This window comes from Chlamydotis macqueenii, chromosome 17 (assembly GCF_036417535.1).
Source record: "Chlamydotis macqueenii isolate bChlMac1 chromosome 17, bChlMac1.mat, whole genome shotgun sequence".
Taxonomy (NCBI): Eukaryota; Metazoa; Chordata; class Aves; order Otidiformes; family Otididae; genus Chlamydotis; species Chlamydotis macqueenii.
The window spans coordinates 1,211,822-1,226,005 of NC_141572.1; the positions used below are offsets into that span (position 1 = coordinate 1,211,822).

A 14,184-nucleotide genomic window follows, 5' to 3' on the forward strand; every position below is an offset into this window, starting at 1 on the left:
GCAGCGGCGGGGGCAGGACGCAGAGAGTCAAAGAAAAAGCAAACCAGAGGAAGTTTATAATCAATGACTTTTTATCTTTTGAAAATGGAAGCAAATATTTGGACAGATACTATGGCCGCTCTATAAGAGCGCATCTTTCAGGACTTCGCTGGTTCTCTTCGGGGATATCACGGCTACAAAAAGCTTCAGGCACTGATTCCGGTTGAGCCTGGCTAGGCATCAGTTCATTTAAATAAAATACAGGCTATAAACTCAAAACCGGGCGGCCTTTCCTCCGCCCTCCTCGGACCGTCTACCACGCACCGATCTCCTCCGGGCATTTCAATCCAGCGTCTCAGAAAACTTATTTCCCTCCAATTAGAAAAAACCAAAAGGTCCCCAAGCACACAACCCTGGAGTCACACACACAAACCGACACCGAGATCACCGTCTGGGGGAGCGTTACATCTGGGTTCCTTCTCCAAAATTAAAAATAATACACATCATCTCAGCCGTGACTGCGATACACAAAGGTCACCAAACATTCCGAAAACCCGGAGCGCCTGGGCCGTGGATCCAGCACCAGCTGTCTCGGGCGCTGTGCTTTCCCCTTAACACGAAGGAAACCCACCGTTACGAAGCTGCCACGCCACGCGGTTACAACACATCCTCCATCCCTCCGCATCCTGTTCTCCTGCCTCTCCCGCTACACGGCCCGGCCGTCCGACGGCGCGGCTTCACCTTCCCTCACAGCCCTCCAGAACAGAGAATCCTCAACCTCTAAGTTCTGAACAGGCAAACACTGGGAAAAATGGAGAATTGGAGGATTTCTAGCTAATCTAATGGAAAAAAAAAAATTAAAAAAAAACGATCGCTTCAGCCTGGACGAAGGGACTGCCCCCGCGCCGAGCGGCAGCCGCCTGGGATGCCCTGCGCGTGGGGACGCTGCTCTGGTGCGGCGGCTGCCGAGCGCACAAGCGTGCTCGGGCATTGGGAGTGCAGCGAGCCGCTTCAGGCACCCTGGAGTCTTTGCCCACCTTTGGATTCCACAGGGGTTGCTGGGATGGGCTGGGCAGCACCGATCCAGCCCGGCACAGCTCGCGGGGCGGCAGGGATGCTGTTGGCGCCCCAAGGACGGAGCCCGCAGCAGGGACCCGCGCCTGCCCCGTCCCCGACGCCGGCAGCCCCCGTGGGGGAGGCCCCACCTTGAGTGGAGGTTCGCTGAGCCGAGGCGCCCAGGAAATTCCACGAGGAGCCCATGAGCTCAGTGCGCTCACGGGGTCTCTCCCCTGAGGATCTGAAAGAAAAACCAGTTCTCCAAACTGGGATCAAACCCACCCTCCCCAGTCCCTTCCACTCCAAAGGCCCGGGAGCGCAGGGGGCCTGGGGATGGGGGTCACTCATCTGATCTGGGAACAAGGAATTTCCTGCAGAGTTTCAGAGCAGGGTGGGGTGGCAAGGCAGGAATGATGGAAACAGGAAAAAAAAAAAAAATTAAAAAAATCACAGAGGCATTTTGTTTTTGGAGACCCGTCACGGTAAAGTCACCGAGCTAGTGCTAACCTGCTTTGGGAGCAGCGTCTAAATTTCTACCGTCAGCGTGAACGTGAGGGGGCAACGACGTGCAAGCTCACAGGTTTTTAAAAGCTCCTTGAAGTCAACAAGCCGAAGAGCGTGGTGGTGCAGAAAGAAGCAGTTACAGCAACGCACCGGACACCGCGGAGAACCCGGTGACGGCCAACGCCCTGCGGCTCGTGTCTCCCCGGCACACCTGAAACTCCATCCGCCACGCGTAAACGATAAAACCATTTCCTGCACGGAAGTAACTTCTGCCTCAAAATAAAAAAATCAACACCACTAGAGGAATCCAAAATGTGGGAGCATTTTAACAGGGCAACGTGATGCTAGTTGAAAGGTTCTGGGGGGTGTAAAAGGAGAAGAGGCATTTTGTGGCATGAAATCACCTCATTCTGAACTTTTTTCCGTAAAGTTTTTTCTTTAGGCTGTCAGGCAGTGGTGACGGGGACAGGTCAGGGAGGCGGGAAAGGCAGCTCGCGCGATCCCGGAGGGGTCTCAGCAGCCTCGGCCACACCACAAAGGAAACTGGTCTGATTGCTCCAAATTGAAGATTTATACAAAACAGCTTCGGTTTTGTTCTCCGAACGGTACAAACGCCCGCCACGCGCACACACACATGCACACACACGCAGTGCTGTCCCTTTGAATTTCAAACACAAATACTGCAAAGTGGCAAATAAGAAAAATAAAAAGCAACTTGTTTTTTTTTTTTTCTTTTGGCAACTTTAAAAAATGGTTAAGAACAATGTGGCATTGGTCCCTACATCTAGAAAAAGATATTTGGGCACAACATTGAAAGTCAGAATGGATTTGTTTTCAAGAACTCATAACATCTGGAAAAAAAAAAAAGACTGTAAAAGTAGCACTTATTCTTTTTGACTTGTTTGACACAGTCACATAAATTCATTAAAACATCAGGAAAAAAAAAATCTTTCACTAAAAAGCTTGGCTTTTAATCATCGGCTCTCGTTGACGTGAATTTAGGAGAACAGGAAAGCTCGTACTGGAATGCTGCACGCTGCTGCTTGCCGAACTGGGGAACTGGAATGTGCCTGGGCTGGCGGCGGGGCCAGCGCCGCTCGCCCCGCTCAGTCCGCGATCTTTGCCATCTGCTGCTCCAGCTTGGAAATGCGCTCGTCTTGGTTGGTGATCGTGTCTTTTATCGATTTCAGCTCTTTCAAAATCTCATCCAATTTGGCTTCGTTTTGCTGGAAGACAAGACAAGACGTGGACTCGTTAGGATTGCTGGCCAAGGCTCTGCAGACGGGGTTTTGCAAAGCCAGGGGTTCTCTGGGCGAGGATCCTTGCGAGCTGCACGCGCCTCCGTGCGCAGGCGAGCCTGGCACGGACCAGCACTTCCAGCGGCAGCAGTGCAAGCTTCAAGGACGCACCGGACAAAGATCTGCTCCTGAACAGCCCTTAAGGACCTACTTGACTGACAGCTGTCACTTCCACATCTCTGCATATGGCTACACCGCCCGTTAGCTCCAGCCCCTCGTTACGAACTTGTACGCCCTCCTCCTGGACCTGCACAGGCTGAGGTTGATTTGTCCCACTCTATGTGCTGGTTTTACACAAAAAAGAGGAGCAGAGGCTGTCCCAGGCAGGCGGGTGGCTGTGCCAAGCAGCCAAGCTTTCCTCTGTGTCACAGTTCCCAGCAATCTCCCAAAGCTACAGAAACCTCGCCTGGAACGTCACGACTCATCTGCCACCCCAACTCCAGGCCACCCACTGGCCCCCAGTCCTGGGGTGTGCGGATCACACAGGCTTGAGCTTTGTTATAACTGCTTCTGAAGGTGCAGCACCCCGGCCATCACGTTCTCAGGCCACCATCCCCAAAAGCTCGTGAATTTTACTCACGGTGTTTGAGGCATCGGCTGCTTTCTTTGGAGCATTTATGAGATCACTTTTCTTGTTTGCGGCAGGCTTGTTGTCCAGTATGTTCTTCTTGACCACCTTGAGATCCCTGTTCTTGCCTGGAATGTACCCATGCTTCAAGGAGATGAGAAGGGGGTCGGCGTTCTTCCCCTCAAACCACTCCTCTGCTTCCAGAGCTGCTTCTGGGCCGGCTGTATCAGGGTACAGGTCATCCTGGAAGAGGTCCGACTGCAAGGCAGAAGAGATGAATTGCTCAAGTGCCTTGGGGCTGGAAGGCACGAGCTGGCTTCAAACCACAGAACGAGGAGGTAGTGCTCACCTTTCGAGGAACCGTCATGATGATGGGCTCACATTTTCTCTCGTGAAGCTTGAAGAACCTTTCAAAGAAAAAGAAGAGGTGCAACTTAGACGTGAGGACAAGCACAGGTATCGCTTTGTGTCACGGGTCCCAACAGACACTGCAGAAGCACTCGCGTGGCAGAGAGGTCTTTCCAACAGCAGGGTCCTACACCCAACAGGACTTCCATTTCTGAACGGCTGAGCTCGCGACGGGGTGGCTTGCTAAGGCGACACCACCCGCCCGGTCAGCCTCTCTCCTCACCTGGCGATCTCACACTTGTTCACATCGAGGCCCCTCTTTGGCATGAACCCCATGCCCCTCTGCGGCTCCTTGCTGCTGAAGGTGTTGAGGTAGTGAACGTAGGGGGATTCGTCCGTGATCTCAAAGTAGCGAATGCTGCTGTCACCCTGCGAGACAGGAAAGGAGGATCACTGCAGCGGCTGGAGGGGCCAGGGCTCCCCGCGCCCGCACGCTTGCTCCCTCCTAGGCTGGGCAGCCGTCAGTCTCCCCCGAAAGCCCTTCCTTCCAGGGACGCCGCTGCAGAGCGACGCACGGTTTATAGCTATTTTTTTCCAAGCTAAAACTTCCACTGCCTACCGGTGGAGCGTGCCTCCTCTCGGGCTGCTCACAGCAGTTGCTACTGGACAGCGCACGGCTGCGTGCTCGCTACCCACCCGGCACCAGCAGAACCGCCGTAACGCAGATCCCCACTGCAACCCCAGTACACCAGCTGACCAGCTGCTCAGCATCGAGCGCTCATCTTCAGAACACTGTGGTACAGTGACTGAGCTCGTGCTTCCAGACTGGGCGGCTCAGCTTCCACTTCTCTCCTTGTGAAAAAGCTACACTTTCCGCCACGGTCATGTGACAGGCTGTGAACCAGTTTCTCTGATTCCATGCAATTCCACTACACTGGCACCTCTGAAGCAGAGGAATACGAACAAGTATTTCTCATTAGCTGTTTACAAGGATAAGGTTCTTGGGCGTACTCGTACGGACCCTCCTTTGTAATTACTTGTTCATCTTGTCTTCAGCTCCTGTTTCTAGGAAGTCCAAAGCTACGGCATCAGAAGCGGGCACTTCAGAGCACTTAATGCCTACAAATTGCTTTTAGAAAGCAGCACGTGACTCCAGTGTCCTATTATTTAACACTGAAAAATTACATTGATCATCACTACACGCTCCATCACCTCCAGGCACAAGCAGGATAACATCTAAGACGTACCTTCCTCCCACACTAACGTACAACCATCTGGGCCAACATCGACAAGAGATGTTTTGATGATGGCATCTGACTTGTTGCATTAAGAGCAGCTTTACCTAAGTAAATCCACCTCGAAGAAGCATGCAATTACACACCAGACCTTCACAGGGCAGGCTTCACAGCCTCTCTGCACGGTCCTGCAGCACGAGGATCAAACCAATTTCAGAGCAGCCTGATCTGTCCACAGCCCTGACCACTGCTGCAGTGCTCATTTTTTGGTTCTACCCTTCTCAATTGAGACCCTCGGGGAACATTTCACAGGCATCGCTCATCCAACAAGAGTCTCCCCCTAAACAAGCCCAGTCATTCCAAAAGCTCCTCTTTACCTTGCCGCACAAGTAAATGATGTTGGTATCTGGATCGTAGAAGGGCAGCAGGACGCCATTGCTGGTGTCCATCTCGTGAAGGGCTATCGGCTCCTCCATGTTTTTCTGGAAATAAAAAAGGGCAATGATGTTAACGAAGAATGGAAAAGCTCGTGTTAACATAGCATCCAAATTATTAACAGCTCTCTGTAGCTAGTGAACCCTCAGAGGTGTCTTCGCCACCGTGAAGACTCCGTGTGTTACAATAACAAACACTGTAAGTGTTCACAAGCTTATTCCTTCCCCAAGGACATTTTAATAAAAAATGCAACAAAAGCAGGAGCCAAGAAAATTCACACAGTCCAGGGAAAGATGTGACACAGTCGTGTTAGCGAGTGTCTTGTGCCGGTGTGATGGATGTCACAACAGCAAAGCAGTAACGGGACAGGAACTTACTGGATTCCAAAGGGCAAGCTGCCGTTCGCTCATGCGGCTGAAGCCAGTCGTGAAGATGTTTCCATCAGCAAGGAAAATGGCTCGCATGGGCCGGGCTCCCTCGTGGGTTTTCTCTTTCTCCTGCAAGAGATTTACAGGGTAGCCTCTAGCAAGGAAGAGAAAAGCCCACCTGGTGGTGGCTTCTCTTCTAGCTGCACAGAATCGCTGGCAGGACACACTGCTCCTCCACACAGGGTGCCAACTACATCTCACCTGTCTTTGCCTGGCGCTTCAGGGAAGAAAGCGATTACTGAACTACAAAAGAAGTGGTCACTCCTGGCTCCCTTCAGCTTTGCCTATCAGACTCTTGCAAGTTTGAAGGAAGACTTCTTTGCAAGCTACGACACATATGCTGGCTGCTAAATCTCCACTTTGCATACACAACTTCAGAACCGCAATTATACAAAAGGATTAGATGTGGAATTACACTCCTGCAGGTTTTAAAACGGAGCCCTAAAATCCTACTTCAAACACTAATCCCAGTAAACCCAGGCAAATCCTTCAACCACTGCTATCCCTCCCGTAATTTTTTCCTCACTTTGAAAAACCCAACTGAACAACCGATTCCCTCTCCGTAAGCTCTTGCTAACTCTCTGCTGGAGAGAAACTCTGTTGCTTCTTTAATTATCATGAGAACTTACAGCAACAATTTCTTGTTTCCTGGGGTCAATAACTCGCACTTTTTTGTCTTTGGAAGCTGTACAGATTAGGCTGCCGTTGCGATTCCAGCTCACGTTGTAAATCATGTCCACGTGCATGTCATCCAAGTTTATGAGGGCTTCACCTGTTCCCACATTCCAGATGATGATTGCATTGTCACAGCCTAAAATAGAAAATAACAGCTGAAGTCACAACATCGGTGTGTACAGACAAGAAGCCAGCAGCAGAGGACAAGGAACAAAACCTGCTATGGCTCCAGAGCTGCAGATGCTGTCTCTTAAACACGATCTGTGCGCTGTCAGGTACGCAGAGCCGCAGGCAGCACATCCTCACTCAAATATAGGCTCAAAGCAGGGAGAAGCAGACAGAGAAGGCACAAAACTCCTCCCCTGAAGGCCCTGAGCGCCTTCTCGGGGGTGCTGTAGCTGTCCCCGAGGCAGTTTAGGTGGGAGTATTTGGGCACTGCTCCCACAGACGGTCACTGCCCCAGCCGACGTGCTGCCTGCGGGCTGGGCGTGCGGAAGCGTGCCCTGGCCACTGCTACTCCAGGAGCTTTGCGCAGGTCTTGGCTCAACCGGAGCACCACAGAGCACGAGAGGCCAAGGGCAAAGAGGTGATGTTCTTACAACTCTGGATACGTGAGTGCTGGCGGGCAGCCAGTCGGTGCCTCCTCAGCTCAGAGAGGTTTGTGGCAGAAAGAGTAAAAGTGGCACGGATGGAAAATAGGCAAGCGACTGCAGGAGAAACAGCAGAACAAAGAGGAAAAAGAACAGCAGGCAGCAAAAGCTGAGGTCAGCAGTTTCACAAGGACTACAACCATCAGGAGGGTGGTTTTGTTCAAGGACCAGGCAGGAAGAAGACAAAAAAGCCTAAGATAAGATGACAGCAAAATAAAGAACAGGACAGGAGGACCAGGTAAGGGAAGGAAAGCACAATGCGTGACTGAGCAACTTCTCCTGAGGCTCTGGAGGGGCGAAAGCATGTAACAAGGCAAAGGATAACAACGACTCTGAAAAAAAGGGCGTGAAAGACATCCAAAATCAGCTCTTTGTCACCAGGAGAAACCCTGGAGACTGCAATGACCTGAGAGCATCCCTTTTCCTCTGTGTTTCTTAGGAGCAATCCTGGCCGGACCGCCTTGACACACACATCTTGCAGCTTGTGAGTACAGGAGTCTGAGGGAGCTACCTAAGAAAAATCACCTTCTCCTTCTGTATGTTCTCACATTGAGTTCCATTAACTGCCACAAGGTCTGCAAGTCCAGGTATTTTTGGGAAAACCAGATCAAAACCAAACCGGCACCTCAGAAGGCGTTGATATCCCCAGAAAACACACAGCTCATCTGACAGTGCAGACAAAAGGATTTACTTCTTTTATGGGGCTCCAGCCTAAAGGTCGTGCTGTGAAAGTCTCGGGCTGTGCTAACGGGTAATGACTTATCCGTTTCATTTCCATAACGATGTCACTGTTTTCCAGGGGTCAAAAGAACCTCACTGCGTAGATCATACCAGTCCAGGAGACAGTGTGGAAAATGAAAGTTTGTGGGAGAAACAGCCAGGCTCTGGGATACCTTGCAGGGATAAGTGGAAAGGAGAAACAGTTGGGTCTTCTAAAAGTGTATGAAAACAGGGATGAGGGGGAGTGCAGATGTAAACAGTTATCCGCAGATTAAACTTGCAGATCAAATAAGGTCTGGAACAATTTTAGTACTGTAATTCATGCCCAGAGACAACTTCCTGCCTCTCGTCCCCGTAAACTGGAGATTACAAAAGGCCAAGATGGGGAGGGGGCTGTGAGCCACGTGTCCCGTGTTCCCAGCCACTGCCATTACCCTTGTGATTCACCAGCCCTAAGCAGCTGGGAGAGGAGAGAAGGAAAAGGAGCCAACAAGCTCCCCTCCAAAATGCCCGGTGTGCAAGCGAAATGCGTGGGAGAGGCGCTCGCTGACCCCGCAGCCCCACCGCACTGTACCTGCGCTGAGCAGCACGTTGCGTGCCGTCGGGTGCCAAGCTACAATGCCGACTCTCTTGGAATGGCCTTCTAACACTACCACCGGCTCCGTCAGGGACAGGGTGAGCCCGTTCTCGGGAATCTGCCACACCTGGGAAGAGGAAAGGAAAGACAGTTAGCCAAGGGCCACCCGCTCTGCAGAGCGCGTTACTCTTTCGCTTCCTGCATCCCGCGCCACGCCAGGGCCGAAGTCGGAGTTGTCACTTCTCCATACAAACAGGAAGGGAGAAACAGGGAGGGAACTGTTCCCAGCCACTAATAAACCTTCGGCTGATCCCTGCGTAACATCCTTCCTCGCTCATGCTGCCAGCACATAACCACCGGCTACTCACACTGCAAACGCCCCGTTATCGCTGCGTCCGGGGATCCGTTCAGCTCGGATGCTGCCTGCGAAGGACTCAAACCAGTTTGCCTTGCAGCTCAAATTCCACCTGAACAAGCTGCTGTCTTTTCAAACTATGCTTGTCCCTTCGAGTTCCAGCTGCGGAGTCAGAGCACCGAAGGAGGCGGCTTCTGCAACTGGCAGGGACCAGGGACAGGAGAGACTAAACCCACTGCCCCACAGCAGGACCAGCCCTGCCAAAACGATGCCTGCCATTCAGCACTGGACGATCATCGTCGAACTGAATCTGACCTGTATGTAGTGCATAAAAAAATTAAACAGAAAGCCCACCAGTAAGCAATTATAGCTACACATAGATAGGTGGCAGCATCGGAGCACGTTTGCTTCGCCTTCTATTGTTTGCTTTTTCTGGAGCCAGGGAAAGGGCTTGCCAGACCCTGCCCACCATGCCCAACAAGCTGTCAGAGCCAGCAGACGCGAGCCCAGCGGATTTCGGAAGCAAGGCAGACAGACGTGTGAGGGCGACAGGGATTTCTGCGCTAATCCCAGTTTCTCCCTTCTCACAGGGATGGCTGCTGCTTAAATAAAACCCACCGAGATGGGAAAAACTGTCAGCACCTACCAGCTCACCTCTGAACAACCCTGCAATGATTTCGCTTCCCACCGACGCAGCTCCCAGCACCCTCAGCATCCCAGCAGGAACGACCTGCGACGGGCACACGGCCTCAGCCGAGAATTTCTCCACAAGGGCTGAAAAATCCCCGTGTCTCTGCCTGCCTGACGGAACAGCGCTAGCAACAAGACGGCACAAACCGAGGCGTTTACCAGCAATCACGTTTTTAAAGACGGGTTGCACGCCGGAGCTGTTCAGCCTGGAGAGGCAGGATGTCGTCCTGCTTGCTCCCAGTCCAGCACCAGCTTTGCCAGTGACGGCAGCCACCTGCAATAAAGCATTTCACCTGCCCACCGCACGATGAAACCAGGTTACAAAGCCTCAATTTTAACAGCAGCAGCTTTCTTCTTGCCAGGCAGGGAGTAACAACCCGACAGTAGCAACAGTTCAAAACGCGTCTGCTGGCAGGGCAGGGGAACTTCAACGTCAGTCTGCTACAACTGGGACCTGCACTTATGTCACAACTGCACGCAGGTCTCAGACGAACCAGCTCCAAAACCTCCCAATTGTTAGCACCAATGCAGCGCCGCAGAAAATGGGTATTACCTAAAGCAGTAACAAAGCTGGAAAGAGAACGCAAGAGCTGGGAGAACGCAGCAGAAGAGGCAGCATGGGAGAGCCAGGGGCTCTGAGGCAGAGGTGCGGGGCTGGGAGAGGAAAGGGAGGAATTGGAGGCAAAATACCAAGGAATAGGATTTTAAAAGCCTCTGGAGGATGGATTTATTTTTTTTTTTTTTTTAAGGGAAAGTCTCTATAGTTTACAGCAGCTGCAGACCAGCGTAATCCTCTGCAGATTACAGAAACTATTGACCTAATAATCCTGCTCGGTATTGCAAAAAAAAAAAAAAAAAAAAAAAAAGCCAGGAGTGTGAAAGGTCTGGGTCTGCTCCGGAGCGAGCCGGCCCACTTGTTCCTGCGTGGGGTGGGGTGCCTTTCTCCAGCGTGGGATGGGATCGGGGCAAACGAAGGAACCTTCACCCTGGATGCAGGAGCAGCCTGCTGACGGCAAGGACTCGGGACGAGCACGCAAAGGAAACCTGAACACCAGCAACAGTTTGTCAGCTCCCTCGCTTGGGGGGGTTTTGGGTTGCTAGGTTTAGATTGGTTTTGTGGGTTTTAAAATTTTTTTTTAAGTTAACACGTCTGATCTGTTTGCGATAGAGGAAGTGAAGTCACGCCACGGGGGTGTGCAGAGGTTTGGGTCTCAGAGGAAGAGCAGGAGGGAGAAAGGTTTTGCACAAACAGCACGTGAGAAGGAAAATAAAGCAAACTGTTTCAGTACTTTTTTTATATCCTTTAAAAAGAGTCAAAAACTGTCTCTTCTGGCTCCGCACCAACCTGCAGAGAAGATTAAGTCAATTTCTAGAAACAACATCAATTCCTACATCCACATCACATAGGAAACGGATGAGTTTGAGCCCTGGGATTTACCTACATCCCTGCTCTCGTATGGCTGCAGGAAAGGCGCCTCACACACCCATTTTTTTGTAGCGGCAAGACCTTCTCTGCAGCTACCTGGTCCCGGTTCATCCTGTGCTGGTACCACGTCTTAACTGCCTGAGAGCAGGCTGGTGTCTCAGGTCACTGCAAGGGCTCTGGTCTAACTTTTAAAACTATTTGCTCAATGAAACAAACTCTGCTCTGGCCATTACATGCAAACTCATCAGCATTCACCTTCTGATGAAGTTAACTTTCCATATCTGAGGAAGGCCATCTGATACCACCTACGAGCCTTTAGACAATCAAACATTTTCCAGCTGAATTAGAAAACCTGCAGCACGTTACAGTCATTCAGCAGAATATCAAGCATGAATATTTAAGTAATTCCGTATTTTCTGGCACAAGAACACAATTCTTCAAAGAAAACACCAGACGTGGCCACAGAAGGTATCTGCACGCCACGGTGTTTTGAAGGCAGTCTTTCTGAGAGGCACCAAGAGCAGAGGAGATGGGGACTCCTCGACCCACTCTTCTGCAAAAGAAGAGAGAAATTCGGCAAGAAACCAGCGAACGGGGCAGAGAGGCCGCTGCCATCACCTACGTGGCACGGCTCGTCTGACTGGGGCTCTTGCGTTGCATCGGGTGTATGAAACGGGCCACTTTCTGGAGAACTGGGAACAAGGCATAAAGAGGAAATACTTAAACCCTTGCAGACAACAAGCATTTCTTTATATCTCAAACCACTTCAAGTGAGTTGTATTTGCCAGCTCCAAAGGAATCTGTTGGCTTCACACTCCAACCGGCAAGGGCAGGAGGGGACAGAGGCCAGCGTGTGCCCCGAGGAATACCCAGCGTGGGACGAGGGAAGAGCATCCGCTCCTCCACAAGCCTACGCTCCCACAGAGGAAAAAAAAAGCAGGTGGTGTTTTGCAGGGGTCCATTCTACTTCTTCCTCTGCTGGGATCGGTGATGTGCTTATACCCACCAGCACCGCGACCTGCACAAAGCTGGTCTTGCAAGGGCGAGCTGTCCTAAGCACTAGCCTCCAGCATCCTCTTCTTCTTGACCTCCAAATAATTTCTGAATGCATCAGATATGACGGCAAAATTCACGAGTGCATCACCTGAAACGGTCTAATCATGCCTATCAAGTGGCTTTCATGAGACAAATCTTGATGCAGCTACAGAGTTAAACCTCCAAAGCCATCCAAGCTACAAAGCTAAGCGGTATCAGAAGATGATGACTTCTTTCCCAGTCCCTTATTTCAGCCCCCAGCCTAAAGATCTCACACACCATACCTATATGCAGCTCACAGGGTATGTCCACCTCCATACTTTATGTGCTTTTTAAAATGAAAACACTTCCAGCTTTTGCAAGGGCCAGGTTAACCTTCCTCGTGCAACACACAGGCTGCAGAGGGTTCAAAGCCACGGCTGCAGGGAACCAGCCCTCTTCATCCCAGAGACATCGGTTAGAGAGCATCTCAAAGCCACGCTCTCCCCCTCACCACACGTCTAGCCGACGTCGATGAGATCTGTTGTGGCAGAGGGTAAGATCCTAAATCCTTGAGTGCCAAGACACAGATGGCCTTTAAAAACATAAGGTTTTTTTTTTAGAAGCAGCTGCCACTTCTGCAGAAAGCCACATGATCTCCTCTACCACATCACTTTTTCTCATTTCACGTTGGCTAATGAAGAGTTCAGAGCTGACGAACAGCCACATATCCTTTACAGTAAGATGAGTTTATTCACTGACAGGCTGTTCAGGAAGCAGGACTCCAAAACCTTTATTGAAGAAAAGCAAAGAAAACAGGATGCTAAATTACCCGTGCCAGGACAGAAAAGCAATTAAAAATGGGAAGGCTCACTGGCTCATCCAGTTTGTTTCCAAACAGTCCAGGCCAGCACTGCTCTCTGCATCCCCTAGCTCTGTCCAGCCCAGCTGACGACTGTCCCAAACGACCTGGGACGCATCGTTTCCCCTCAGAGGTTATGCCACACTTATCAGGACACACAACTTCAGTCCTCTCTGCTCTCTTCATCACTACTGCTACGACATCGCTTGGCTTCCCTGCATTTTAAACCTCCAGCCAACACGCACCTAACATCTTCCAAACCATGAGCTGCATAAGCTTGCTCCTTCAAGGACTCACTGCTACACCTGCTCCCTTCCACTGGCGACACGGTGACACCAACAGGTACCACACACGAACAAGAGCATGTGAGCTTGCAGCCGGCTACACCGCGGCATCTGTCCACGCGTGTGTTGCCTCCTGGGATGGGGGGAAGCTCACCCCCGGTTCCGCTGCGTGCGGATAAACAGCGGCCGCAGAGCGGGCAGCCTCCCGTGAACCCACGCCCCACGGAGCTTGTTTGCGCGGTCGGAGGCTCGGATTCTCGCAGACAGTTTGTGTCTACATTAGGAGCGTTTGGACAACTTGTAATTGAACACTGTTGGTTTTTCTGCATAATTCAATCCCTCTGGAGCCTCACGACATACTTCTCATTGCACTTGGATTAGAGACTTATTTTGCCTCCAAGAAGGCAGCGATGGACCTTTGCTTCGACGGCTTCTGCTGATGCTCATGTTTCAGAAACCGTTCTTTCCGACTCCCAGCCCTTCTAGATCCTGGTGTGTGGAGGAACATTCCTGCATCCTTCTCAGCTTAGCTCTAGCCCAGCAGTGAACATTACAGACACAGAAGCTTGTTGTTTTGTTTAATATTAAATATAGCACATTTTGTTAACATGCTTCAGCTTCCAAGACTGAGAGATCACAGGCAAGAGCTGTCCCAGGAAAAGCCTCTTGGGATGAATCCCCTCCCAAACATTTTAACGACGAACAGAAGCAAAGGAATTTATCTGACATGATCTATAATAAGATTTCAATATAACATTCAGCCTACAGCATTTCTAAATATGGCCAAAGATCACCAAAGTTATTTGGCATTATATCATCTCACAAGGATTTCCTTTCACTTATTCTGCTGTGTTTGCATTTGCGGGATTCCACATCCATCGCAGTGCGAGGTCGCCCATTGTTCAGTGGGCTCTGAGGTAAAATAGATCTCAGGACCAAGGCTGGCAGGTGCAGAATTTGGATTATTTTTGATCTACTTACTTTAAAAAGTCCTTTTGACATCTACTCAACCTGTAGATACAGGAAAAAAAAATTCAAGTGTCACCCTTAAATCAAGGGCTGAAGCAATTCTGGAACCTG

The 14,184-nt window shown here is 50.8% G+C and overlaps 1 protein-coding gene across 3 annotated transcripts in view; it reads right to left on the reverse strand.

Annotated features, from left to right (window-relative positions):
• Positions 1 to 48: 48 nt before the first annotated feature.
• Positions 49 to 14,184, reverse strand: part of CORO1C (coronin 1C) — a 52,818-nt gene continuing 38,682 nt past the window's right edge. For all 3 annotated transcript variants that reach the window (XM_086761955.1, XM_086761958.1, XM_086761956.1), the window contains exons 4-11: positions 8,471 to 8,600; positions 6,481 to 6,662; positions 5,801 to 5,920; positions 5,366 to 5,470; positions 4,037 to 4,182; positions 3,755 to 3,812; positions 3,418 to 3,663; positions 49 to 2,765 (exon numbers count right to left, since the gene is read on the reverse strand). In XM_086761955.1, coding sequence (XP_086618081.1) covers positions 2,646 to 2,765; positions 3,418 to 3,663; positions 3,755 to 3,812; positions 4,037 to 4,182; positions 5,366 to 5,470; positions 5,801 to 5,920; positions 6,481 to 6,662; positions 8,471 to 8,600 — 1,107 coding nt within the window. In that variant the 3' untranslated portion in view covers positions 49 to 2,645. The remainder of the gene's footprint in view (positions 2,766 to 3,417; positions 3,664 to 3,754; positions 3,813 to 4,036; positions 4,183 to 5,365; positions 5,471 to 5,800; positions 5,921 to 6,480; positions 6,663 to 8,470; positions 8,601 to 14,184) is intronic.